This window comes from Besnoitia besnoiti, chromosome II (assembly GCF_002563875.1).
Source record: "Besnoitia besnoiti strain Bb-Ger1 chromosome II, whole genome shotgun sequence".
Taxonomy (NCBI): domain Eukaryota; phylum Apicomplexa; class Conoidasida; order Eucoccidiorida; family Sarcocystidae; genus Besnoitia; species Besnoitia besnoiti.
Genome location: NC_042357.1, coordinates 4,411,615 through 4,436,747, shown reverse-complemented (window position 1 = coordinate 4,436,747; position 25,133 = coordinate 4,411,615). Strand labels below are relative to the sequence as shown.

General features: G+C 55.0%; 1 protein-coding gene across 1 annotated transcript; it reads right to left on the bottom strand.

The window, feature by feature from the left end:
- Positions 1 to 1,993: 1,993 nt before the first annotated feature.
- On the bottom strand, positions 1,994 to 25,013 carry BESB_039760 (cyclic nucleotide-binding domain-containing protein; the record flags this gene model as incomplete). Its single annotated transcript, XM_029362562.1, has 34 exons — positions 1,994 to 2,470; positions 2,728 to 3,288; positions 3,724 to 4,127; positions 4,442 to 4,491; positions 4,995 to 5,057; positions 5,639 to 5,901; positions 6,270 to 7,112; positions 7,516 to 7,731; positions 8,168 to 8,269; positions 8,733 to 8,882; positions 9,214 to 9,326; positions 9,700 to 9,817; positions 10,291 to 10,374; positions 10,746 to 11,012; positions 11,482 to 11,676; positions 12,058 to 12,105; positions 12,661 to 12,768; positions 13,162 to 13,320; positions 13,884 to 14,110; positions 14,532 to 14,678; positions 14,972 to 15,021; positions 15,461 to 15,603; positions 15,833 to 16,000; positions 16,583 to 16,773; positions 17,175 to 17,231; positions 18,058 to 18,165; positions 18,547 to 20,746; positions 21,691 to 21,749; positions 22,327 to 22,519; positions 22,784 to 22,873; positions 23,292 to 23,451; positions 23,704 to 24,200; positions 24,496 to 24,559; positions 24,871 to 25,013. 34 exons carry the CDS (start codon positions 25,011 to 25,013, stop codon positions 1,994 to 1,996), a joined length of 8,718 nt encoding a protein of 2,905 aa, XP_029221527.1.
- Between the last annotated feature and the right edge of the window lie 120 nt (positions 25,014 to 25,133).

Here is a 25,133-nt window from a genome sequence, read left to right as displayed (position 1 = left end):
GGACGACGACTGGGGGGCAGGGGCGACCCACGTCGTTTCCGGTCTTCTCCCTTTTCTTCTTTCTACTCTCCTGCGTCCCTCTGCTTGCGGCGTTTCGACGCGTGCATCGCTGCACCTCTTCCCCTGTGGGTCGCCTCGCCAGTTTGCACTGTGAGCTGTGGCGAACCGAACGAGGCTGAGAGTGCCTTCGCGTCTCCGGCTTTTCTGGTGGCTTCGGCTGGCCGTCCTCCCTTTCGTTTATCAGTCCTTCGACATGCTTTTTCTTTCAGGGCCTCTCTCTTCTCCCTGCCTCTCTTGTTTTGTTTCAACTTCCGCTCTTCTTTCTACTTTCCTGTGTCCTTCTGCTTGCGGCGTTTCGCCGCGTGCATCGCTGCGTGTCTCTCTGCCTACTTTCTTCGACTGAACGGGGCAACAAGGATACAACTTTAGAGGTTCCCCCTTTGTACGTGTGTCTGCCGCACAAGAAATGAAGGCGACAACGTAGCCAGGATTGCTGAAAAAGCGGAATGTGGACTCAAGTCCCGCCTGCTACCTCAAAAAATTGAAAAACATTGCACGTTTGCCTACCTGCTAGCCATGCCGGTATCTTGGCCCATATTTAGATGTACCTATATCAAGACTCCTACGAACGAGCCGAACGCCCATATATATATATATATATATATATATATATATATATATATATATATATTCGTCTGCGTGGAGTGTCAAGGGTAACTTCCAGGCGTCGTCACTTCAGCCGTAAGCGCTGGCGACGGAGAAAACGTCCGACAGGCGGCAGCGTTTCGAGCGGTTTCCGGTTTTAAGGGAGGTATCGGAGCGGGAAACAGAGATAGTGCGCACATCGCGCACTCAGGCACCGATCCCTGAACCAGAGGCGTCTGTCTGTTTTGCTTCGCGAGACCCACGGAGAGCCTGCCGACACACTCTTGCGCGGGTTACTTCTGTCCCCTCCACTTTTTCACACAGGACCAGCGCTGCATATTAAACGGATTTCACGACTCCTGCAGTTCAAGGCTGTGTTGAGAGGTCGTTTCCACACACAAACAAACGGTAGGGACGCTCCACTGGCGAGACGGTGCGCACCCGCCGCCCCTCGCTGGCATATCGGTTGCAGAAAACCACGGAAAAAAGTTGAACGCTGCGCAATTCCGTTTCGCACCTGACTGGGCTGCAGGCCAAAGAGACGAAGACAAGCAGGGGACTCTCCCACCGCCTGGAGGCCAACGAATGCGTCAGGCAAACTGTCCTTCGCACACGTCCCGCACTGGCGCCCGCTGGCATCCTGTCGCTGCTGGCGCGTGCCCCCGATCTCCCGAGAACCTGCATCTCACGAATGATGCCCGTTCTGCCAGAACAAAGCACCTTGACAAGCGACGAAGCTGGCGAAATATGAATGACACAACCAAAACAGTACCACCAACGGAAGAATGATCCATTCATGGACACGCATATTTCTGTGCATGTATATTAGCATGCGCCATTTCGGGCAAAAGACACTTCATGCTCAAACTGCTTAAGATAAAACGCTGCCCAAAAGTGACAAAACAACAAACGTCACTGCATTCTCCCTCTGCGGCACAGATATGAAAAGTCCGAAACTCTCCCTAGATTTGAGTGCACACTGCATACGAAGCGAAGCCGCGAAGGGCTGTGACAGCCCCCTGCATTGAACGCGTTTTAAGCGAAGGTGCATGCGGAACGAGCGTGCTCACACACATACAAAATTGTCCGAGAGACCAAAACATAACCCATACTTGAACGCGCATGCAATGAACGTCGCCGCCACGCTGCCTCGCGGGACGCCGCTTCACACATTTCTTTCAACAAACGACCCGACAGAACGAAGCTCTAACATATCAAATTCCCTGCCCGCATGCCTCCTTGAGCTGGTGCAGCACAGAGTACATAAATATACACATGCGTGGAGACCCGCGACAGGAAGGACGCCTTGCTTGGCTCCCTCGCCTGTGCGCTCTTCGCGCGTTGCCGCTTATCCTTCTTCCTCGTCGGACGACGGCGGCGAGGGCAGCAGCGTGGCCTCGTCGAAGAACACAGAGTTTTTGATGCCCACAGACTTGTTCGAGCTCGTGCGGATGGCTGACTTCTTCGGCATGGCGTCGGGCGGCGGGGGGTGGTGAATCGTCTGCGGGTCCTCCGCCATCGCCCAGCGCGACTCCTTTTCTTCTTCCTCCTCGCCGCTCGTCCCTCCTGTCCCGCTGGGGGACTTCTTCTCGCCCTCGCCCTCGCCGCTGCCGCCCTCGCGGATCTTCGCGTACTGCAGCAGAGCCAGCGAACTTTTGCGCGTCCGCTTCTTCACGAACTGGTCGCCCTCTGCGCCTGCAGGCCCCGCCGCCGACCCCGGGCCTGCAGGCGCAGAGGGCGACGCCCGCGCACTCGTTTCTTCGTTCTCCTTCGGATCCGTCGTTGACACGTCTTGTCGCTTGTACATGGACTCGGCGCGCTCAATCTAAACACGAGGAAGAACAAAAGAGGGGCGTGACACACCGAAAAGTATGTCTGCAGCACCCAAATCTCCGTATGTGACTGTTTATCCTCAATACGAGAGCGCTGCCTCGCTCTGACACTCTCACGCAGACTGCAGAGCCGCAAATCCTTGCTTTCACATACGCACACATGTATGTATGTAGATAGGTATATATATGTATACCAGTTTTGGGAGTCTGCTTGCAGCAGCCTTTTGTCGGGCTGGCGTTCGATTCTCACCATTTTCCCTTTGACGCGTCCGAGGACTTTCTCAAAGCTGCCTTTGTCGAGGCAGAAGAGAGTGAGCTCTGTGGCGGCGATGATGGAGGCTGTGCGTCGCTGGTTTTTGATGACTCCCATTTCTCCGAAGTAGATGCCAGCCTGGAGCCTGCCGAGTTCGATGGGTTCCTGCCCGGCACCCATGGGCTTCAACATTGTGATTTCGCCTTCGAAGATGAAGCAGAACATGTCGCCAGCGGAGCCAGCTCGGAAGACGGTCTGGTGCGGAGAGAAGGTCTCGATCTTGCAGGCCCGCGCGACCTTGCCGATCTCCTCCTTGGTCATGTCCTTGATGATGGGAACCGACGTCAAAAAGTTTTCGATGATCGGCACCACAGCTCGCCGCGCATCCAGAATGTCCTTAATCAAGTCGTGGTACGTGTCGCGCTCCAACACCCACAAGATGCTGTTGTCGACCTCGGTCACGAGACTCGCGCTGATCGGCGTGTCGTTGACCAACTCTGACAAGCCAAAAAACTCGTCAGGCCCCACCGTGCCCGTCTCGCTCTCGCCGAAGAAACCCTGCACAGCATCCCACACCGCGAACAGAGACACGCGTCCACGTAGAGAGACAGAGTCCGCGCCGAACGCGTCCCAAGCCCATGCACAAGGCGCGACTCCTCCTCTCGCCTTCTCTTGCGACTCCCTTTCGTACCACTCGCTTGCTGCTGCACGTGAGCTCTCACTACCGGACAGGCCTCGGCGCGCGCTTCGCTGCAGATGCGTCGCAGCGAATCCTTCGCCCCACTTCGCCCCACACAGGCCCCGGTGAATTTCCACGTGAAGAGACAGCAGACACATCTTCAGAATGAAAACACACTTGTGCAAAATGGACACGCACAGACCAAAAGCTCGATTCCCCCCCCCCTTTCTCCCCATGCCCCCTCCTGCGGCCTCTCCGCGACCGGGCGGGTTCATTGCCGCAAGTGCGAGTGGACTCTTTCTTTCTGCACGTACTGCCTGCACGATTTTGAAGCCGCCCCAGGCGCACCACACCATGCAGGCCTCGTCGCCCGCCTCGACCACGCGCGTGCCCTGCGTCATGCACTCGCGCTTCATGAGTGAGGCGACGTAGCGGAGCTGAAGCAGCTGGAGGTAGGAGAAACCCTCTTGGTTTTCGAGGCCGTCGACCATGCGCTTCGTGCAGGACGGATAGGCGCGGTGATCGTCGCGCTGCACAATTGCCATGTCCTCCCACTTGAGCGCCTCTTTGATCTTCTCCTCGTCGCCCTGCGTCGTCGAGTTCTTGCTCTTCTCAGCTTCATCGTCGCTGTCGCCGCCGCCGAAGAAATTCAGGAAGCGGCTCCCAATTGAGCTATGTTCCTCCTCCTTCGCCGCGGCCTCGTCTACCGTCAACTCGCCTGCGACGGAGAAAACCCCAAGCCGCGGAGCACAACATCTGCCGCAGCATCCCGGACACGCGACTGCCGCACGCAGAGCCGCGCCGCGCGAAAAAAACTCAAGAAAAATGAAGCCAAGAGAGAAGGAGACAGGCAGACAGGCGGCAGATAGAGTGGAGTGCGCGCCGAAGAAGAAGGAATGCGCATGCCCCGCCAGCTAGAGAGGAAAATGGAAGAAGTGGCACACCCGTGCGATACGGCCTCGGAACCAGCGGAAAGGGAAGAGACAAAGGGCGACAGAAAGCGAAACCAGGGAGCCAAAAATGGAAACTTACCTGTCATGTAACCACAAATGATCTTTGTTTGCATAGAGCCCTTCTGCAGTCTGAAAGAACGAGACACACGCGGATTCGGAAAGGCGAAAGAATTTGCCACAACCAAAGCTCGGCTTTCAGGCTTTAGAAAAACAGTCGAGACACCCCGTCGTCGAAAGGTGTGCACTACCATCCTAACCTTTTCTCTTGTCAAAGCAGTGAACGAGTTCGTACACGCAACATCAGCGGATGCGGCCTTGCGCTGCACACGCATATATATACATATATATACATATATATACACATACATATATTTATTTATATTTGTAAACCAACAAATAGGACAGTCTTCAGACACACACGCACACGACGTCGCGATCGAACATATCTATAAATATTCACGTTCCCATACCGATTTAGTAGAAATAAACAGATTACGCGCCCGGTTCTACCCGTCCGTGTGTATCCTCAGACGCACACGACAAGATTTCTCTGCGTTTGGTGGAACACTGCGAAGGGCGAACGCGATTCACGCGATTAGAAACCTACATGTAGACCGAAAAAAACCCCTTACTTGTCGAGCTCCTTCCAGATCGACATGGCGTTCTCCTCAGACACGCCCGCCGCAGCGGCGACCCTGTGTAGCATGAAAGAAAACGAGTTGCGCATACCATGCATCACTACGATTGGCTATCTGAAGGCTCAGCCGACGCGAGGACTACTAAACACGACGCCAGGGAGCTGTCCATCAGCTTCGTGCGCAAGCCTTTCTCGCTCCTCTTGGCTTTGTCATGCATATCTCAATGTAGAGCCGAATCCACGCATATCCCCGTGACTACCGCGACGACAAGAGAGAGACACAAAAACCGCGCGCATACATGCCAATTCGCAGTTCCTCGAAGTATGGAGACTGATGCGCGTCGAAAGGTATGAAGTAATATAATTTTACGCCCACATGAATCTTTAACTAACTCAGATGGATTCACTCGTATCTTGAAATTTAAACTACAGGTATCCACAACTTAAAGGCGTGCGCCTGATGACGCGTGCATGCGAGCCGAGTATCCCCTACCGCACCGCTATTGAGGCGTGACGGACACATGCACAGCAATCGCAAGAGGAGAATGCGCCGCTGCGATTCGATATGATCCTTTCTTGGACTGAATCCACAAACCGACAGCTCTGCAGCTACATGGAGCCGAATTGCTTTTGACGCACTTTATGAAGTTTTCAGCTGTACAGTCGTCTCGCGCCGAGAGGTTGACGACGGCCTTGAAGGCCTTCCGCGACGAGCCGAAGATGTCGACCCAGCGCAAGTTGATTTCGGCCTTGGTCAAGTTGTCCTTCTTGTCGATGTTGCGATACAAATTCGCGACCGTGAGCGTCCCTTTGAGCGGCTGGCACAAATCGTCAAACAGCGCCTGGATGTCTTTCTTCCGCAGCGACTGCACGCGCAAGTCCTTCACGAAGGCAGCGAATTCCTGAAAAAAAAAAGCGAAACAGCGATAGCACACCACAGCCATGACCAGACTGCGCAGCCGCCGAGACCAAGGTCAAAAGAGACTGCTGTTCTCGTGGAGTAGCTGTCGAGCCGCGCATCGAACTCCAAGCATCAGCTTACGCGAGCTCCAATTCCCACTAGAAAGCCGCTGAGACACCGGAGCGCAAACCCAAGTCTTAATTTCACAGCGAAGTGGAGAATGCATGCATCTGCTACCGCGACAATGCAGGGAAGTCGAGATGGGAAACCCAGACCGAACCAAGAGAGACAAAAGGAGAGGAAGCACAGAGATACCGGGCACAGAATGCGGCGATGAAACGAAAGAGTTAAGCTTCCATTTTTCCTTACGTCGAAGTCGACATTGTCTGAGTGGTTTCCGTCGATCTGTTGGAATGCTTGCGCAATGGAGCCGTATTTGTTTTTCAGCGTGCCTCGGACGAGCGCCCGAATCTCCGCGACTTGTGTTGCTTCGGCCTCTCTGTCTCTGTCGTTATCCTCGTCCTTGTCCTTGGATTTCTTCTTCTTCTTTCCCCTTTTCTCTTCCTTCTTCTTTTCAGTCGCCTCCGGAGCCTTGTCTTTCTCCTCCGAGTCGCCGTCCTGAGGCTCTCCGCCCGCAGCCTTCGCGGCAGCTGCAGCGGCGAGCAGCGCCGCGCCGCCTGCGAGCGACATCCGGCGCTTCGCTTGCGTTTTTGTGGAGGCGGCCTTGTTTGTCTCGTCCTTTTCGAGCTTCTCTTCGTCGCTTCCCTTGCCTTTCTTCTTCTTCTTTTTCTTCTCCTCGCCTTCGCCCTCGGAGGCCGCATCGGCCTCAGCCTGCCGCCGCGTCTCCTCGGCGCCTGCGTCGGCGCCCTTCTCGCTCTCGCCGCCTGCCGAGGCGCGAGCAGCTGTGCCCGCCTCGGCATCGGACTTCTTCGTCTTCGAGCTACTGTTCTTCCGCTCCTTCTTCTTGTTGTACATCTCCTTCTCCTTGTCGAGATCCACTGTGCCGCGGAACGATGACGTCGGCACATCGTCGTCGTCGTCCTTCCGCGGCGCGTTCGGGTCGTAGAACGCGCCCTGCTCGCCAGCCTCCACTAGCCACTCAGGAATTTCCTCCTGCTTCGATCCGCTGTATTTGGACTCCGCTTGAGTGAGAAACGCATCTGCGAGAGCCCCGAGGTGTGCCTTGAAGTCTTCGCGCGTGAGGGATAAAAGCTGAAAAAACAAACACCCGCCAGCATCCACACAACTCAGTGTCGAGACGGGGAGCCATTCATCTTCCGGACTGATCTAGGAGAGGAAGTGAAGTGCAAGCAGGTACCTTTAGAACAAGAGTTAGGGTTCCTGTGAACACCTAGCCCCACACCATCAGACACACAATGCATATACATATATTTATATACACGCATATGCTTATGTACACGTATATATACATATATATATATATATGTACATATATATATATATATATATACATACGTATACATACATATATACATACATGCATGTACACACATGTGCGCGCAAATGTACCTGCGCAGGATGCAGATATGGATACGATATGGTATAATATATATATATACATATATGTCGGCGGTGGAGTGCGGCATGAGTTTACCTGAACGTCGGTCTTTGCGACGCAGCTGGCGGTTCGAGGTTGTTCGTTGAGGAATGCGATTTCTCCCAGATACTCTCCTTCGTTCAAAACGACGATTTCCTGGTGCGCATCTCCCACTACTTTTTGCACGGAGACGCTGCCGGAGTAAATGATATAAAACTTCTCTGCGGCTTCTCCCTCGTGGATAATGACTTCGCGCTCTTGGTAGGACTCTACCTGTAAAAGCAGACACTCAAACGAGACACACAGCGTGCGACGCCGACGCAGACACCATGCTACCGAAAATACATACTCACTCACATACACATTTATATATACGAATCTACGATCTGAGCTGAACTTGCATCAAGCGCACCATTCGCCCACTTCGCAATGGACATCACAGCAAAAGGGATGAGAATCCCTACTAGCTCGCGCACATAAACACGCTTACTTATATCTGTATATATTCGTATCGAAGTATGTACGTACCCATGTATGCATGCAAGCATGCAGGCACATATCTGGGCGTCTATCTATGTATCTGTCTATCTATCTATCAAGAGGCGTAGCGCGCCAACCGCACGTATGAATGAGGCAAAAGCGCCACGCGAATGTGCTCAACTTTAGACGACGAGAGCTCTCGTTCCTGTGGGCAGGCCCGAACTCCCACCTTGAACGCATGCGTGAGAGCTTCCAGCTCGCTCGTTGACAGCATGTTTATGACCGGCACTTTGACTAGCAGCTTCATGATATCTGCAGAGTCCACGGTCGGCTGACAAAACAAAGAGAGGAAAGGAGACGCGAATCAAAATAAGAGCAGACACAGACGCGTGCCGCTTCCTCCCGGCAGAGTGAGTCTCTGCATCTGACTGAGTGTTCTGTAACTGCATATCCCATCTCTTTCGCTGCGCTGTGTCTACACAAGTCCGCCGCCACAGCCGCCCCCCCGTTGTCTCGAGACTTCAATCTAAAATCATGAAGTACTTTCTCCTCGACGCCACTCTTGTGCTCCGCTCGAGACGGGCTACGTACACCCGCGTCTCCCCTCAGTACTAGTGCGGGCGCCGACACTCTCAACACAGCCTGTTTCTCCGGAAGATTCAGCCACGCCCCCGCATATACACGCACGCTAGCAGGCATTCGCAGATTCATATACATACACAACATTTATACACTTATGTATATTTTGTACGTTCGTGTGCAAAGAGGTGGTGCCTGGACGATGCGTTGCTTACCTGGGCGCTCTCGCGCTCGCTGGAAATGGAAGCGAGCGACTCTTGCCGTTTCGTCGTTTCCTGCTCATACTGGGCCTGCGCGTACTCGATGAAGGCCGGGTAACAGTCGCCCAAGAGATCTTTGAAGTGCTCGCCGGTCAGCGCGTACAGCTGAAGAGAAAATCAACGCAGCGGAAGACACGCGACAGCCATGCGTGTTCACACGCATAATCGAAGAGTCGCTCCCACGCAGTTCGCTGAAGATGCGTGAGAAGGTCGCGCTACGGAGCCCGAAATACAATCGCAAACGTACCAACATGGCAGGCTGCGAATACAGACTGCCGCAAACGCATGCCCGCCCGTCCTTGTCAACGTATCCTCACGTATGCACACTGTTTTGCAAGTACGCAGAGAAGAGTTCATTTTCTTATGCGAAGGCGACAACTGTCGAATCGGGCACGCGATGAAAAAACGCGTGAGGCTGCGGGCGAGTAGGACTTGCCTGCACAGGCGATTTGGCGACGACGTAGCAGCCGCGAGGCTCGTCTTTGATGATGGACATTTCTCCAAAGTAGCACGCAGAGTTGTACTCCTTCAGTTTCCTGAAAGGCTTTCCTGAACGAACGCACCACACACGCTCGCGGGACGAAGCTCGGGCAGCGCCTCCAGAAGCCACAGAAATGTCCCAAGACATGGTAGAAAAGGCTCACACATGTAGAGGAATTACGCAGGCCTACAAGCAAAATAGCACCAAAGTTCGCTATGGTCACACTGCCCAAGAGCAGTTGGAAGCCGCTACGGTTCCTCGACTCCGAGGAGGGCAGGGAGGGCATGTAGAACTCCCTAAATTCCAAAATACGTGCTCCCACGTTCGCTCAGATTTACGTCTCTCTGCACATGAGTGTATGTGCGACAATACAGTTTCGACGAGCTAGTTTTGGACGAGATTTTTTGTTTTTCTGTTCTGCTAGACATTCCCGGAACTCACCTGGGCCTACCCAGAGCTCCGCTGCACAAGTGCCGGTCTTGAGGACGTAGAAGCTGTGCGGCTCTTCGCCCTGGAGAATGATCGGCGTGTTGGGGAAGAAGCACTCGAGCGTCATTGCCTGGGAAACGCAGATTCAGCATTCGTTTGTCAGTTCGCGCGCATCGCATCGATACATCGACACACACACGCACATAAGTTCCTCAACCAGGCACAAGGGATCAAAAAAAAGATTCGAGGTATTGTGCAAAGACGCGATAGCTCCCATGCACCGCCTGGACGCAGCTGCGACCGCAACGCCGCATTCAGGCGCTGAGATACAAAACTCACTCTGCAAGGCGTGATGATTCCAGGAGAGAAAAGCAAAACGAACACGTTACGTCACGGTGCCGAAACGCGGCAGCTGTGACCTTCCATGAGCGCTCCACAGGGATCTGCAACACGGCAGCTCCGCTGCGGCCGTTTGAAGGGAGATGAGACAGGCTGAGTCGCCGAGACTCGATACGTAACCTCGACGTCCATGTTCCGCATGCACACAAACAGATGCGCGAAGATTTAGGCTCGATTTCCGTCACGCTCTGACTCTCCACTTACTCGCATGATCTTTTCGCGTCGCTCGAGGGGCAAGTCTTTCAGGACTGGAACTGCTTCCAGCAGGAGCATGCACTCGTCGCGCATCTGCAAAACATAGGCTCAGATCCCGCCTGCGACTGTGAGGGGGCAGCTTGGGACGAGAAACACACACTCCCTCAGAGCTCGGTTTGTGCCGTCTCAGAATTCCTCCTTCCACCACGTTACATTGATACACATACACATATATGTATACAGGTAAAAAAATGTGTATTTATTTTTTACCTGTTTTTTCTCTTTTCATTCGAATGGGGAGTACTAAGATGCGTAGGTCCGGCCGACCAAAAGCGATCCACACGCACGCAGCGCAGCGTTCAGCCTGCCTGGATGAGCTGGACTCGTCAGCCAGTCGCACACGCCTCTGTTTTGTTGACTTCGCAGAGGCGCGAGGCCGGCGAAGGGCGTGCCTGTCGGCTTACCTTCATCTGCTCAGTGGTTAGGATGTCCTCAATCAGCTTCGCTTTCGTCTCGTCGTCGCTAGAGTCGCAGCGCTCCGCCGAGGAGCCGGCGCTTTGCGTGTCGTCGGGCTCCACGACGGAGGTCGGCTGCACTTCCGGCGTCTTCGGTTTTTTTTTTCCTTTCTCGAAATGTCCCTTCGCGGTGTACACGCGCCCCGCGCGCCGAATAAAGTCCGCCTCGAACTTTCGGAGCTGCGCGTTGAAGTCCGCTTTCGGCAGAGACAACACCTGCAGAGCCAGACGCACACCGCACTCCCCAACGTCGGCTCAGGCGCCCGAACGCCTGTCATTTCGCAGGTGCAGAGGCTGCGACGTTTTGCTGCGAGTCAGACTACCTCCACACACGCGCAGCGGGACCTCACGCTCTGCCTAGATAGGGGCAACAGGAAAGCGCCCCGGAAAGCACCGCCCACGCAGCCCGCCATCTCATCGCGCACAGGGCTGCGTGGATAAACACGCGACGGCCTCTCTCTTCGCGCAACACGGACACAGCAGCCGGCCTCGCTTGAGCGCGCATCTCGACGACCTGCCGATGAGGCGCTCGGGGCGCGCACGCCAGTTGCCTTGAGAGGCTGGAAGGAGATGTCGAGGCTACGACGAAGCAGCAAAGTCGGCGGAATGAGCGGGCACCCAGGTCCACGAAGGAACGTTTTTGTCTCTGAAAACATTTCTGTCCTCTGAGAAAGGCTTCACGCACCGTGCACTCTCCCTTGGCTTTGATTGTCGCCGTTCGTGTCTGGTTTTTGATGATAGAGATCTCGCCGAAGTAATCGCCGCTCTGGTACAGGCGCACAACCGTCTCTTCGCGCTCCTCGCTGCCCGGGACCTTCATATACTTCACCACGGCCGCCTCGCCCTGCTTGACCAAGTAAAAGTTGTCTGGCTCGTCGAACTGAAAACGTCAGACTCCAGTCCACGGCAAACATTCCGGCAACGATGACGGAGCGTGGCGCGAGTGAACCGAAGCAGGGGCCGCCGACAAGGAAAAAAAATCGAAAAAAACCACAGAATTATCCGTATCGGGTGCTCACTTCGTGTGCAGCTCTACATTTCTACACAAATATACAGAATTTCGGTCGGTTAGGCCGACGGTTCTGGGAGGGAAGAGACATGAGTGCATGGTGTCCGTGCGACGCAAAGCCGAACCGCTACAATCGAAAAACATAGAGTACGCATAGATGTGCACATAGGAATCAGGAGGTAAACGTGTTACCCCACAAACCCTTTGGCGTGTCCTTGTTGACTTCCATATGAGGTGACCTCAAATCATTACCTCGCGGATGATGGGTTCGCCGTCTTGGAATGTCTGTTCTTCGAAGCTCTGAAGAGCAAGAACGAACAAAAAAAAACAGGACGCGCTTCGGTACGGACTAGTCACACCCACGCGAACAGGGGCCTCAGTTTTTCTGGCGCACGTTTCGTTTCACAAAAAACTTGCACTCACTGCTTGTCTGCAGGCGCTGAAAAATGCTGGCAGCAAGCTGCAGGCCCCTGAGAAGAAGACTAGACAGCTGCGTATTCGCGGACCCCGGAGTCAAAATCGGCAAGCATATGTGCTGGTACCGCATACGTATGCGTACATGACGTGCCTCTCTCCACCCTAGTGAGAAACCTATTACAGCTGTCCCATTCGCCCACAAGTATGTGCGTGCCTACATACACTCATGCCTTCACATGCACACATATGCATATATATATATATATATATATACATCGTAGTAACAGACTGTGCTTCTGCGCCCGCCGTCGCCTTCAATCGCTACGTGTGCGTTTCGCCCGCGGGTGACCGCGCGCAGAGGACTAGAGTAGGACGATGCATGCAGATGCATGCATGCCACTGTGATCGCGACAGGAGAGTCGTATGTGCGCGGCTTACTCTTGCGAGACGGCGAGCCAGGCCGCCCACGAGTTTGTTGAGGACCGGGACGATCTTTATCAACCCCATGTACTCCTCGACCTTCTTTCTTCTCTCCATCTCGAGTTCCTGAAAAAGGCAACACGCATGCACACCCTGTCCATTCGTGCTATGCTTGGAGGCCCGCAGCGCCTTTACCTCTGCAGACAGCTCTCCATGCTCCTCTTCGGCGTCTGCGACAACCCTCTCCAGCATAGTGGCGCTCTCCTTCTGGCGACGACTGCCTAGACTCTTCTCTATCCACAACACTGCACGCAAGCACTTGTGTGTCCGCGCATATATATATATGGATATATAGGAGCACAAGAACGTAGATTACGCCCCCTCTCTTGTCAGCTTCGCAGTGGCCTTTGTCTGTTTCGCCTTGGGTCTTGCTGCATCGCCTGCGTCGTGGCCATGCGCTGCCGTTTCTTCCTGCGTCCCACGCTGTGGCATCTCGCATAGTGGTCTCTGCCTTCGTACCTTGATGCCGCTGTTGAACTCCTCGCGGGAGAAGACGAAGGCCTTCACTTTCGTCAGGGCCTTCACCGCCTCGGAGTTCGCGCGGTCCTCGACCATCTCTTCTCCGAACAAAACCGTCGGCGCGGTCTTCTCACCTGCAACGGACTCCATGAGCAGGCCCTGAAGAAAAAAAAAAACGACACCCCGCCGCACAGCGTCCACAGTCATCAGGAAAGCACGAGTTCTGAGTTCAGCCGCATCTGGACGCCTCGGGAGCTGCGTAGCTGTGCACGCAGAGTTTAGGGGCACAGAATGCTATCTCCGAAGGCCTCCACAAGGACTAGACACGTCAAAATGCATAAAAAATCAAATGTGGAAAGATATACAAATATACACATACAGCGGTTTATGAACGTATCTGCACGCACGAAAAGGCCTGTGTGTTCCCTGGTAGATCCGCGTCCAGCGGACGACGCCCCGGACGCGCCTGGAGGAGTCTGAAGGTCTCACTCCACTTATTTCGAGGTCAGACTCTGCTCTGTGAGCCCTTGTCTACGTCGGTTGAGACAACACAGTGTTACACACACCGAGAGATACGCGTAAACGAGGACCTATGCCTGCAGCTACACTCATATATATATTCATACATATATATATATATATATATATATATAGGAACAGAAAGGCACGCGCAGCCGCAAGGAGAGGCGGGACGTGGGCTTGTCTGGCTCGGCCGCTCTTACAGGCGTGAGAAGCTGCACGGTTCCAGAAACGAGGACGTAGAAGGGGCAGTTGGGATCGTTCGCTTCCTGGATTCTCTCCTCAGGCTCGTAGAGGACCTTTGTCATTTTCTTGATCATCTCCAGACGTGTCGCCGGCAGAAGAATGTCCCACGGCGTATTCGACTCGAGGATGTCGTCCACCGCGGCCTGTGCCTCGGTGAAGCCCATAGCCAACTTCCGCGTTAACGCTGAAAAAACCCCTTGCCTCACAAACAATCGTGCCCCTGAGGCGCCGCGAACGCCAGACTGAGCAGACGCTCGAGCACAATACCGCATGCATGTGCACGTAGACAGTTCTGCTGGAGAGGCGCATCCATCGATCTACCTGCGTCGCGAGGCGGAGATCTGCTGTGACGAGGCAGATGTACGCTGGTCGCGTCCTATCTCTAGCTTCTATTGCCTGCACACTGCCCCCCCCTTCCTATAGCGGCAGTTGAATGCCGTCCTCCTCTCCTGGCTTCGAGAGGCCTTCCACATACATCACCCCGCAGCTCTTCACGCGGCGCATCGGCACGTAGTCAAAGGTCGCTATTCCGTGGCGTTTTCAGACTAAGAAAGCCGACAAGAATCACGAAAGAGGGGCGTTTCTCTCGCAGATTTCGAGCTCACCCATAGGCCGGCCGTAGGTCTGGTGGCGCCCAACTTTGGGCTGCGGCGAGGGCGCCACGGGCGTCGCCCCGAAGAGGTTCAGAAAGCCGCCTTCGGAACGCGACACTTCCTCCTCGACGCGCCGAACCTCTGACAGCTCGACGTTGTCTGAGAAGCAAAGGCACCGCGCCCGTTCAGAACACAGACGGACGTGAACGATTGGAGAATCCACATGCGTGGATGCACCACTTCGACGGAGCGGGGACCAAGAGTGTAGTGTTCAGAAGCCGTATCGACAGAGATACACGTGTGAAATCATGTTCACAACGAGATGAATGAACTCTTTTCAGCAATAGGTCTCCCTGCATGCGCTCGGCAACTGTGCATGCTACGCAGAAGAGAGGTGACTGTCTGTATTCAGACGATGCGATTTACGCATTCTCAAGCGAAAAGCCGCCCACCTTCAAGGAGCAGAAGGACGTTCTCGAGCTGCAGGTGTCCGCTCTTGAGGCTGAGAATAAAATCAAGCTCGCCGCGACGCTTTCCAGTGTAGCGACCGCACCCACGCTCGGCCCCAATTTCAAGAGGTGAGGCAAAGCTAGACGGATAGTCTGCCACTGTTGTTCGCTGCAAGGTTCTTTTGCAGCAAAGACGCAATGCCCGGCGCAAGCGAAACTCGAACTAGCCACCAAGAGTAAATGTGCACACTGCTTAACTAGGCATATGCTGAGTATGCAAATGCAACTGCCGAGTGTATATTTGTATATACACATATACACTCGGCTGTATGTGTTTCTGGGGTGCTACAGTCATTACTAATCTCCTTTCTCCAATACCATATTTAGCACCTTGGTTACTCGGTGGAGTACATTCCAGAGCGAGAGACACATACAAACATGTTAACAAACGCGATACCAACCTCCATGCGAAGTCCTTGGGCTCCCACTTACACATCCATTTGCTTCCAGAGTTTCTTGGCATTGTCGGGGGTGAGGCCGGCTTTGCCTGCGACTCGCACGAAGACGTCCTCAGGAACGCGGCCGTTCGCCTCAATGCCTTCCTGCTCGAACGGCACGCTAGTGTTGCCGAAAATCTGAGAACAAACAAAGTTGAGCAAGACACATGAGACCGCCTGGCGCTCCAAAGAGTTCGTGCAAGCAGCGAGCACAGACGGACTTCTGCAGGTCACTCCTGTGTGCAAGAGAGCCAGTCCTGCGGTGAGGATATTTTTATACAGAGACGCAGGTAAGTTTGCACGATGCGGCTGTGCGGGCGCATCTCGCCAGGCGATGGAGACACCACACACAAAAAATAATGCTTACGTCCTCCAGGCGCTTGTCGAGCTGGGTGAGCGACGCCTCGCCCTCCATGTTTCTGTACATCAGCGGCTCAGTGAGCACGTTGGCGGGCTGCGAGAGCTGCCGGTACAAATCATGGACGGTCGCGAAGGGGAAATCGAGGCCAGATTCATCCAGGAAATCCGCGAATTGCTGAAAACATTCACACAGAGAGAGTGAGCGACAGTTGACCGCAGTGTTCATGAGAATTAACGACTCTGCAGTGAGGCCTATTGCAGAATACGGTTCTGGATGCATACATATCTTATGCCAATAACTCCATGAGCAGTTCTGATATCTGCTCCGGGGCTGCGCGCCCGCGGTCGAGGCCATCGCCGAGAGTTGCTCTCCCTCTCAACGTAACTGTATCTACTTATTTACTTGTATATATATATATATATATATATATATATCTGTAAATATGTCCAAGGACAACGCGATTCTGGATTATGTGTGCAAACAGGCGGGTCACGCTGCCACACCGCGTACGCGCCTCCCAAGGTTCTTTGGTGGCTGCAGGGCCTCCAAGTCTCGCCACGCGGGCGCACGCACTCACACATCTTTGGGTATATATATGCGCACCTCGAGTGCAGAGCACTCGTACCGCGAGACCCACGAGCGTCCCCATCACCACGTGTAAGCACAGTACGCGCATGCAGCTGCATACGCAGCACGCAGGCGCAAACCTATGTCCGTAAGAATCGAGCAACCGCGCAGGTGTGCCGCGGAGCTTACGCGAAGCGAGACCACGGCGGTGCCTTCTTTATCCATGTGTTTGAAGGCGTTCGCGAGATTGTTATATTTGTCGTAAAGCTTGTCTCGTAGCGCAGTGCGCGGCGAGTCCTGACGCCCAGAGGCCTCGGTCTCGCTCTCGCTCGACTCCTCGTCCTCGCCCGAAGTCGCTGCAGCCGTCGATACCATGCTGGCTGAGAAAAGAGAAAACAGGAACAATGGACGCACACGCAGGCTCTGCGGCGCCGAGGCCAACGGAGGCCAGAGATGGATGCAGTGGAGAAAACAGACACGAAAAAAGGCAGGTCTTGGTTGGACAATGTATCCTCCACTAAGTACTGGCTTGATGGTGTTAAATCCAGAGGCAACTGATTGGATTATCGGAGGTCGTGCAGTACTACGAAGAAAGAAGCCCTGCCTCCGACTCGACCCCGAGCGTTGACCGGCAGGAACCGCAAAAAAACCAGAGAAAACATAAAAAAGCACGGGCACCCATCGCAAATCTGCTGCGGCTTTCTCCCTTACCACTCTCTCAAGCTGGCAACCGTGTAGGACTATGCTTGCTCAACCTCAAAACAAGATTCCTAAGACTTACAAGGAGACGTCTGACCAGTGGGTGGCGCTGCCGGTGCAACGATAGCACGCGGCGGGGCTGCGAAAATAGCACAAAATGAAGTCATGCCCTAGACACAGGTGAGCGAAACACGAACAAACATTATCAAGCAAACATATATGCATATACATATATGTATTGGTACCCTTCTGTTTGCATGTATTCGTCAGTACGACGGGCGGACTGAATACATTTTGAAGAAACGAAATATCTGAAGGTCTGCAGCTGGACACGTCAATGCTGACGGCAGGAACGGGCCGCGCACCAATGCCCGATAGTGCGATGCACAGCTCGATCCTAGAAGACTGACGTGACGAAGAGACTCCAGCACAAGACGAATATATGGAACGCATCCGGAGCGCCCACTTATCCACCTGCGTAATCTCTGTTCCACTACGCACAGGAGACACCGATTCGCTTCTGCCGCTTGAGACTCCTATGAAAATTCATGCCTTTCACGCTGACAGGAGGACGCGAGCAGGAGGTTGCCAAACCGAGACCGTCCTTGTAGTGAATTCTCAACCCTAAAACCTATATTCATCTGCGAAAGGCTCGGGCAGTTGAACCTTTCAACTCTCTGTCACGTACTTCCAGCTCGCTCTTCCATGCAGACTCCTCTTCTCACCCATGCGCATGTTAAAAGGAACATACCACTATATATACATATATATAGGTATAGCAACATCACACGCGTGCACGGGGACGAGGCACGGAAGCCTTCTCGGCCTCGAACGCCGACAGAACTATCCGCTAACACATACACATGCATGCGTTCATCCGCGTATCTCAACTGGCACCCCACCGAGTTCCCCGTACAAGCGATGAAACAAAAGAAAGAACCAACGAAAATCATCGCAGCGCCTACATGATCTGTTCACTTCCGTGCGGCCGACAGTGACCGGCCGCTCCTGCTTCCGCACGCGCTCAAAAAACGCGATCGCGCGCACCTTCGCAGTCACCTCCCTGAAGCGGCCTGAAAACAGAGACAATGGAGGTCCCGAAAAAAGCTTCAAACTACCACCACGCCACGCACGCAGTGTACGCGTGCATGCATGCGTGGAAAATCTGTCCAGAGACGTAGGGACACGGAAAGGTGAAGCAGCGACCGCGAAACTGGCAAGCAGATTCCCAGCAAGATACGCAGATGAAGCCTCCTACTCGATTAGTCGTCATACTCTTCTTCTGATACGGATATTCATGCGTGTGACACACTAAGCCAAACAGCTAACTTCCACATATATATATATATATGTATACAACACAGATATATATACATATGGATGTAGGCATGAATGTGCACAAATAGAAAGATTGGTGGAAGTTGCTGGCGTTTCGATTTCCTAAAAAAGCGTACCGGAGGCTGTGGAGGGTTTTTGAGGGGATGCACGGGGCGCAAGTGGTGAGCTGTCTGGCACTGTTGTCTGCGTCTCTTGCGTGCCATTGGCCGTTGAGTGACTCTCTTGCGCCTTTTCTGCTTGCGCTTTTGCAGCTCTATCCGCTTCTTCCTTCTGCTGCTCGAGCTGTTTCTGTCGCTTTTCCTCCTCCTCCTTTTGCTTCCGGAGGCATTCGGCCTCTTCTTCCTCGACTTGTTTTTGTTTTCTCTTCCTCTCTGCTTCCTCCTCTTCCCGCTGCCGCTGTTTCCTCTGCCTTTCAGCTTCTTCTTCCTGCTGAAGGCGCTGTTTCCTTCGTCTCTCAGCTTCCTCCTCCTCTTCTTGAAGCCGCTGTTTCCTTCGTCTCTCAGCTTCCTCCTCCTCTTCTTGAAGCCGCTGTTTCCTTCGTCTCTCAGCTTCTTCCTCCTCTTCTTGAAGCCGCTGCTTCCGTCTCAGCTCCTCTTCCTCCTCTTCTTGAAGCCGCTGCTTCCTTCTCCTCTCTTCCTCCTCTTCTTGAAGCCGCCGTTTCCTTCGTTTCTCAGCTTCTTCCTCCTCTTCCTGGAGTCGCTGTTCCCGTCTCCTCTCTTCCTCCTCCTCTTCTTGAAGCCGCTGTTTCCTTCGTCTCTCAGCTTCTTCCTCCTCTTCCTGGAGTCGCTGTTTCCGTCTCCTCTCTTCCTCCTCCTCTTCTTGAAGCCGCTGTTTCCTTCGTCTCTCAGCTTCTTCCTCCTCTTTCTGGAGTCGCCGTTTCCGTCTCTTCTCTTCTTCCTCCTCTTCTTGGAGCCGTTGCTTTCTAAGACTCTCGGCCTCTTCTTCCTCTTTTAGCCTTTGCTTTCTTTTCCACTCTGCTTCCTCTTCCTCTCGCTGCCGTCGGCGTCTCGCTTCTTCTTCCTCGCGCCCGTCAGTTGTCCGGCCTTGTGCATGCCGATCCTTGTCCCGTTCGTCTCCATTCTGCCTTCGTTTCTGGTCTTCTTCTTCCACTCTCTTTCTCCACTCGGCGCGGAGCTGTCGCTCTTCCTCTTCTTCTCGCAGCCGCTGTGCGCGCCTCCGCTCCCTCTCTTCTTCTTCTTCCATGAAACGCCGCTCGCGTTCGCGGCGTCTCTGTTCGTCTTCTTCTTCATCTCTTCTCCTCCGCTCCTCTCTCTCCCGCCAGTAGGCTTCCTCCTCCTTTTCTCTCTCGCGCGCCCTCTCTCTGCGTAGGCGCTCTTCTTCCTCGATCTCGGCTCTTCGACGCTGGCGCTCATCTTCGAGATGCCGCATCATCGCGCTGCGTTCCCTCTCGATTTCTCTAGCCATCATTTGCGTTTCGCGCTCCATCTCGAGTCTCAGGCGCTGCCGCTCCGCCTTCAGCGCCTCCTGCTGGCAGAGTTTGTCCTTTATGTCTTCCGCCGCCTGCCGCACCGCCCCCTCTTCCTCGCCCATCCGCTCGCGCAGCTCAGGGGAAAACCGGTAGGAGCTTGCCGCGTCGTCTCCTTCTGGCGTATCCTCTCTGGAGGCGCCGACGTGTCCTCCGCGCTCAGTGAAGCCGCGATCGACGAAGCGGCTTTCCTTCTTCTGGCGCTTGCGCTTCTCCGCCTCGGCCTCGGCTTGCTCGGGTACAAGCGGGACGCGCGGGAAGCGGAACTTCTCCTCGCCGCCCGCGAGTCGGCGCAAGAGCTCGACTTGCCGCACGAGCTCACGATCCTTGTCGAGGCTCAGCGCCGACGGCGGCAGGCGGACGCGGATCGCCTCCGCCTCCTCGACGTCTTCTTCGTTCGGCTCGCTGCGCGCCTCCTCGTCGCGCAGCGCCTCCGCCTTCGCCCGGCGCCTCCGCCTTCGCCGCTCCCGCTCCTCTTCTCTGCGGCGGCGCTCAGAGGCGAAGAGTTCGCCCGCCTCAGCTAAGTCTGCGCGTGCACTGCGCGCCGCGAAGCCGGCGACGACGAACCGGCGCGGATGCCTTTGCTTCTCAGTCTGCAGCTCGGTGCGCCGGCGCTCAATGTCGCGCAGAGCGTGAGTGCACACGAGGCGGTCTGCCAGGACTTGCCGTGCGACGAGGAGTCCCGACTGGAAGACGTCGCCGGCTCTGGCCGGCGTGCCGCTCATCGACAGCGGAGAGGAGAGCGAGGCGAGCGAGAAGCCCGCGCCAGCAGGCTCCTTCTCGCGAGCGTAGAGCCGCGTCATCCCGGCCTCGAGACTCGAGTTCGAAATCTACAGAACCGAGACACCACGGCAGCGAACGCGGCAAAGCAGACGACACGCAGCCGAGAGGCAGCACGCCGAGACGTGGAACCAGAGGCCAGGCGTCAGCGCAGACATAGAGAAAATAGAGAGAAAGCCAAAGCAGATGCGAGTGAATACAGAGTGAGCGAAGATGATGAGACACACAAAGATAGAGAGAGACAGACAGAGACATACAGCAAAGAAAGACGAGATAGAGGCAAGAAGAGAAGAGAGAGGAGGGAGGAGAGAGTAGGGGGGGAGGCGAAGACGAGGGAATGCGTACCGACCAATAAGATTTAATTTTTTTGAGTTTGGGAGAGAGAGACGGCGAAATCCACGGAGAACAAACCAGCGACATCACGACGACCGTGCCGGGAGGCGAAGATGCAAACAAACACACACAGGCACACACGACTGCGGGGCATTCAGACCTGGGCACCTAAAAATTGAAAAAAACGCGTCTTGCCGCAGACACCCCCAACGGCCCAACCCACTCCCCGCGCGGCGCCTTCCCAACTCCCCTCTTGAAAATGGAGTCTCAAACATCACGTCAATGCCCATCAAAGCCACTGCTGCATGCAAACGTACGTACACGGACACGCTCAATGCACACAGAAAAAATAGATTCCGCGTATTCTTGTTCCGTGTTGCCTCCGTTTAACCACTGTCTCGGCAAACTGGAGCGCCTTCAGTGGCGCGGGGTGCATCGCCCGTTTTTCACGTGTCCACTCTCCCCCTCTCTCTCGTCCGCTCTACTCAGGCGCGTGAGGCCATGAGCTCAAAAACATTTTCAGTATGACGTCGCTGCGCGTCTACGCGTTCTCTGATTCCGAGGACGACGACGAGCTATCCCTAGATTCTTCACTCGAGAACTCCCGAGAAATGCTCTTCTGGATCGCGGAGTTCAAGCTCAGAGCCTCGCTGAGTCTAACCCGTAAGTCTTTCACTTCGGTCTCCAAGTCCGAAATTCGCGACGAATACACCTCAAGCCCTGAAGACACGCGCACATTCTCAGAAACCCTTTGAGTAACCCTCGTTCCACGCAGAGGAAACCACAACGCACACACTAGCATGCATGCATATATATATATATATATATATATATATATATATATATATATATATATATGTGTATATGTATGCAGCCGCAGGGCATTCACCTACATCACACGCATATCCCGCTCATATATGGGATTCTTCAACTTGCTCACTGCACACAAGATGCCCACGAAACAGGAAAAACGCCCAGGATAACTAGGTACATCTCGGCAGGGGCAGTTACACTAGAATCAGGTATGTAGCCAGAGCGGCACATGAGGCGTTACGAACAGCGAGACGGTGTAAGAAGAGCTGTTGAATTCTGAACAAGGTTACAGGGCACACAAACCAAGAGTCATGATTTTCGTCCTCTACTCGTGCTTCCTTTATGCGTCGAAACGAGGGGGCCGCGGTACCTGACGATACGCGATGCACTTCCAGGCGGAACGGCGAGCACGATTGCACCCGCAAAAAGTGAGAGCATACAGAAGTATTCGAGAAAATCCTCTCAGCGCTGCGTCCGGACTCACGTTTCGCGTCCGCCTCGATGCGGTCTCGGGCTTGGCGGAGGAGCCGCAGGGACTCGCGCTCAGCGTACGGAATCGCGCCGACGGCGCTGTGCGCGGCCGCTTGCCCCGCCTGGAGAATTTCTCCGCGGAAGAGGTCGCAGCGCATGCCGCTCGACCGGGACGCAACTGCCAAGTCTGCCAGATGATCTCGAAGCTGAAAAGCGGACCCGGACGCAGACGGAACTCGGCTCGAGACGCCACAGACAAGGCGTCGGTGACACGTCTAGAGGGGCGCGTCTGCGACTGAATGGCTTTCAGGCTACGACTGAAGCGAAGAAAGTACGCACCTCTGCGCGCGCCGCGAGCGCTGCTGCAAACGTGGCCTAAATGGACAGGCTTCACTATTTGAATCGCCATATCTGCGGGCCGCGTGAGACCAGCAACTACTCAGAAAAAGGAGAAAAAGCGAAGCACTTACCTCGCGTTGCATGGCGCGAAGATTGCTCTGCCAGCTCCTCGAAATGTTCCTCTCGAACGCGAGACGCCTCTCCAGCTCCGTGTTGACATCCTGCAGAAAAATGAAGTCCTCGCACAACGTCGAACCTCGCACGGCTTCTTTATATTTACACATCTTTGAGGGAGAAACACGCTGTCTGCCTCAGATTAGTGCACTACATACTTGTGTCTCTCCGCATCTACCTGTCTACGATTGCAGACGCTTCCTACGTGTGAGTAACCACGCCGTCATATGCCCTGCTGCTTAGAAGGCTCAAAGCCGAATTCACCCGTGTGTGCCCACGCTGGATCCGTGGTGACGGCACGCACAGCGACGCCCGGATTGTAGCTAAAAATCCAGGCTAATTTTCGTGTTGCGGCTGGAGCAGACAGGTCTCTTCGGCCTTCGCATACTGGACCTGACACGCAGACCTCAGCCGCCTTTCCGCGAACAGAAGCGAAGGCGATCTGTGCGGAAAGCCTCCTCTTACTTCGGCGAGGGCGAGCTTGGCCGCGGCTTCTCTCAGCTGCAGCTGCGTCGCAGGGACTCTGCCGCCGGCGCCCGTCGCCTCTGCGTATTTGCTCGCGAGGAACGGGTCACCCATGATGCGCGCCTGGACGTCTGCCAGACGCTGGCGCAGAGCCACGACTCTGCTCAAAGCACAACCGACACACACAGGCATCGACAAGTCAGCGACACAGGAGACAGCTGGCGAGAGAGAACAACAAGCAAAACAAAAACCTCAGCCCCTATGGAACGCGCTGCAGAGGAACATTACACTCTCTGGCAGACATGGAGACCTTTCACTTTGACCGGCTTGCCGTCGCGCCACCTCGAGAGCCGCCCCGCCTCCGACTCCCCCCCCCCCCCCCCCCCAGCAGCGTGGCTGAGCCCGCGCTCACTTCATGGAGAGCTCGTTGCGTTCGTCCTCGAGGACGTTGACTTGCATCTGCCAGACGTTGCGTTCGTAGCTCTTCAGATTCTCGTCCAGCGAGTCGAGCAGCTCCTGGAGCTTCTCTGTGCAGAGGCAGTGCTCGCTGGCCTCCGCGCGCAGGCGGACGTGCTTGCCGTCTCGAAGGAGCGCCTGCGGGAGCGGCGCGTCTTGCACGCGGCGCAGCGCCGAGGAGACGCGTCCACTGTCCCCCGCGCCGCCCTCGAGCGCGTACGGGTCGCAGCGGTCGGCGGCGATACTCCGCGCGAAGCCGCGCTCAGTCTCGCTGCGCAGGGCGTCTGCGAGGTTAGACGCTGTGACCTCAGCACGGGCCTCTGCACGCTGCGCACTCTGCAGCTTCACCTTCAGGTACTTGTTCTCATCAATCACGTCCGCAAAGTCCTTCGCCAATCGCGAGCCGTAGTGCCGCGCCAGCTGCCGAGTCTCGGTCGCGTCCGGATACCGATCCTGGCCAAGAAGCACATTGCAACGAACAGGAAAGCGGTGAGAAACGCCGCACCCGCGCACACGACTCTGGGAGTGCGACAGGGGTCACGAGGGACATGCACGGACGCTTGCACGCGGAGAGGCCAGAAACAGCCAGAGATAGCGAGCGCCGAAGTGTTGCATGCATGCAGGTTAAACGCATCCATGTTTATGTGTATCTCTCAACAGAACTGGTACATAGGTTTGCGCCTCGGGCCGCAGATGGAACGCCGCGTAGGAAAGCTCGGTTCGTCGATTATGAGGATCAGCCGCTTACCAGCTGAGATAGAAGCCTTCGCCTCAGATCTGTGTTCTCAGCCTCCAGAAATTCGTTCATTTTCCTGCAGACAAAGCGCAAATCACCAGCTTCGAGTCAAACTGCCTGCTCGCCGCAGACCGCCAAACGCGTGCATGTAGCCGCACAGTTCGAAATGTGTGAGTTTTCTGCAGTTTCGAAGCACAGGCGCGGCTACCTAGGCGCCCTATTCTTGCACATGCAAGCGAAGATTGAGCTAGCTGTCTAAAGAAGGCATCCAGAAGGAAGCAAAATAAAACTAGACGGCGCCGTTCCAACCCCAAAGCCAGTCGTCGCATGCAGAGACTTGAGAGTGGCAACCCGAGCGTACTCCCGATTGCGTCTGAAGGGACTCACTTTAGCCTATTGAGTTGATCATGCGTTTCAGAGAGATCGTTCCTGAACGAGTAGCCTCTCGATGGCGAGCGGTCAGTCTCTCCCGCGCCCAGTTCGGGGCGGCTGGGCGGTCCCATCCCCGACACTGAAGCCAGTGTCTCCATTCTTGAAGACGCTTTCGCCGGAAAAACGAAAAAGTCTACATGCGAAAGATATGTACGCACGTGGGGGACCCGCCACACGGGGTAGATGCGCGACCAAGATGCAGATATACGATGTAAAAA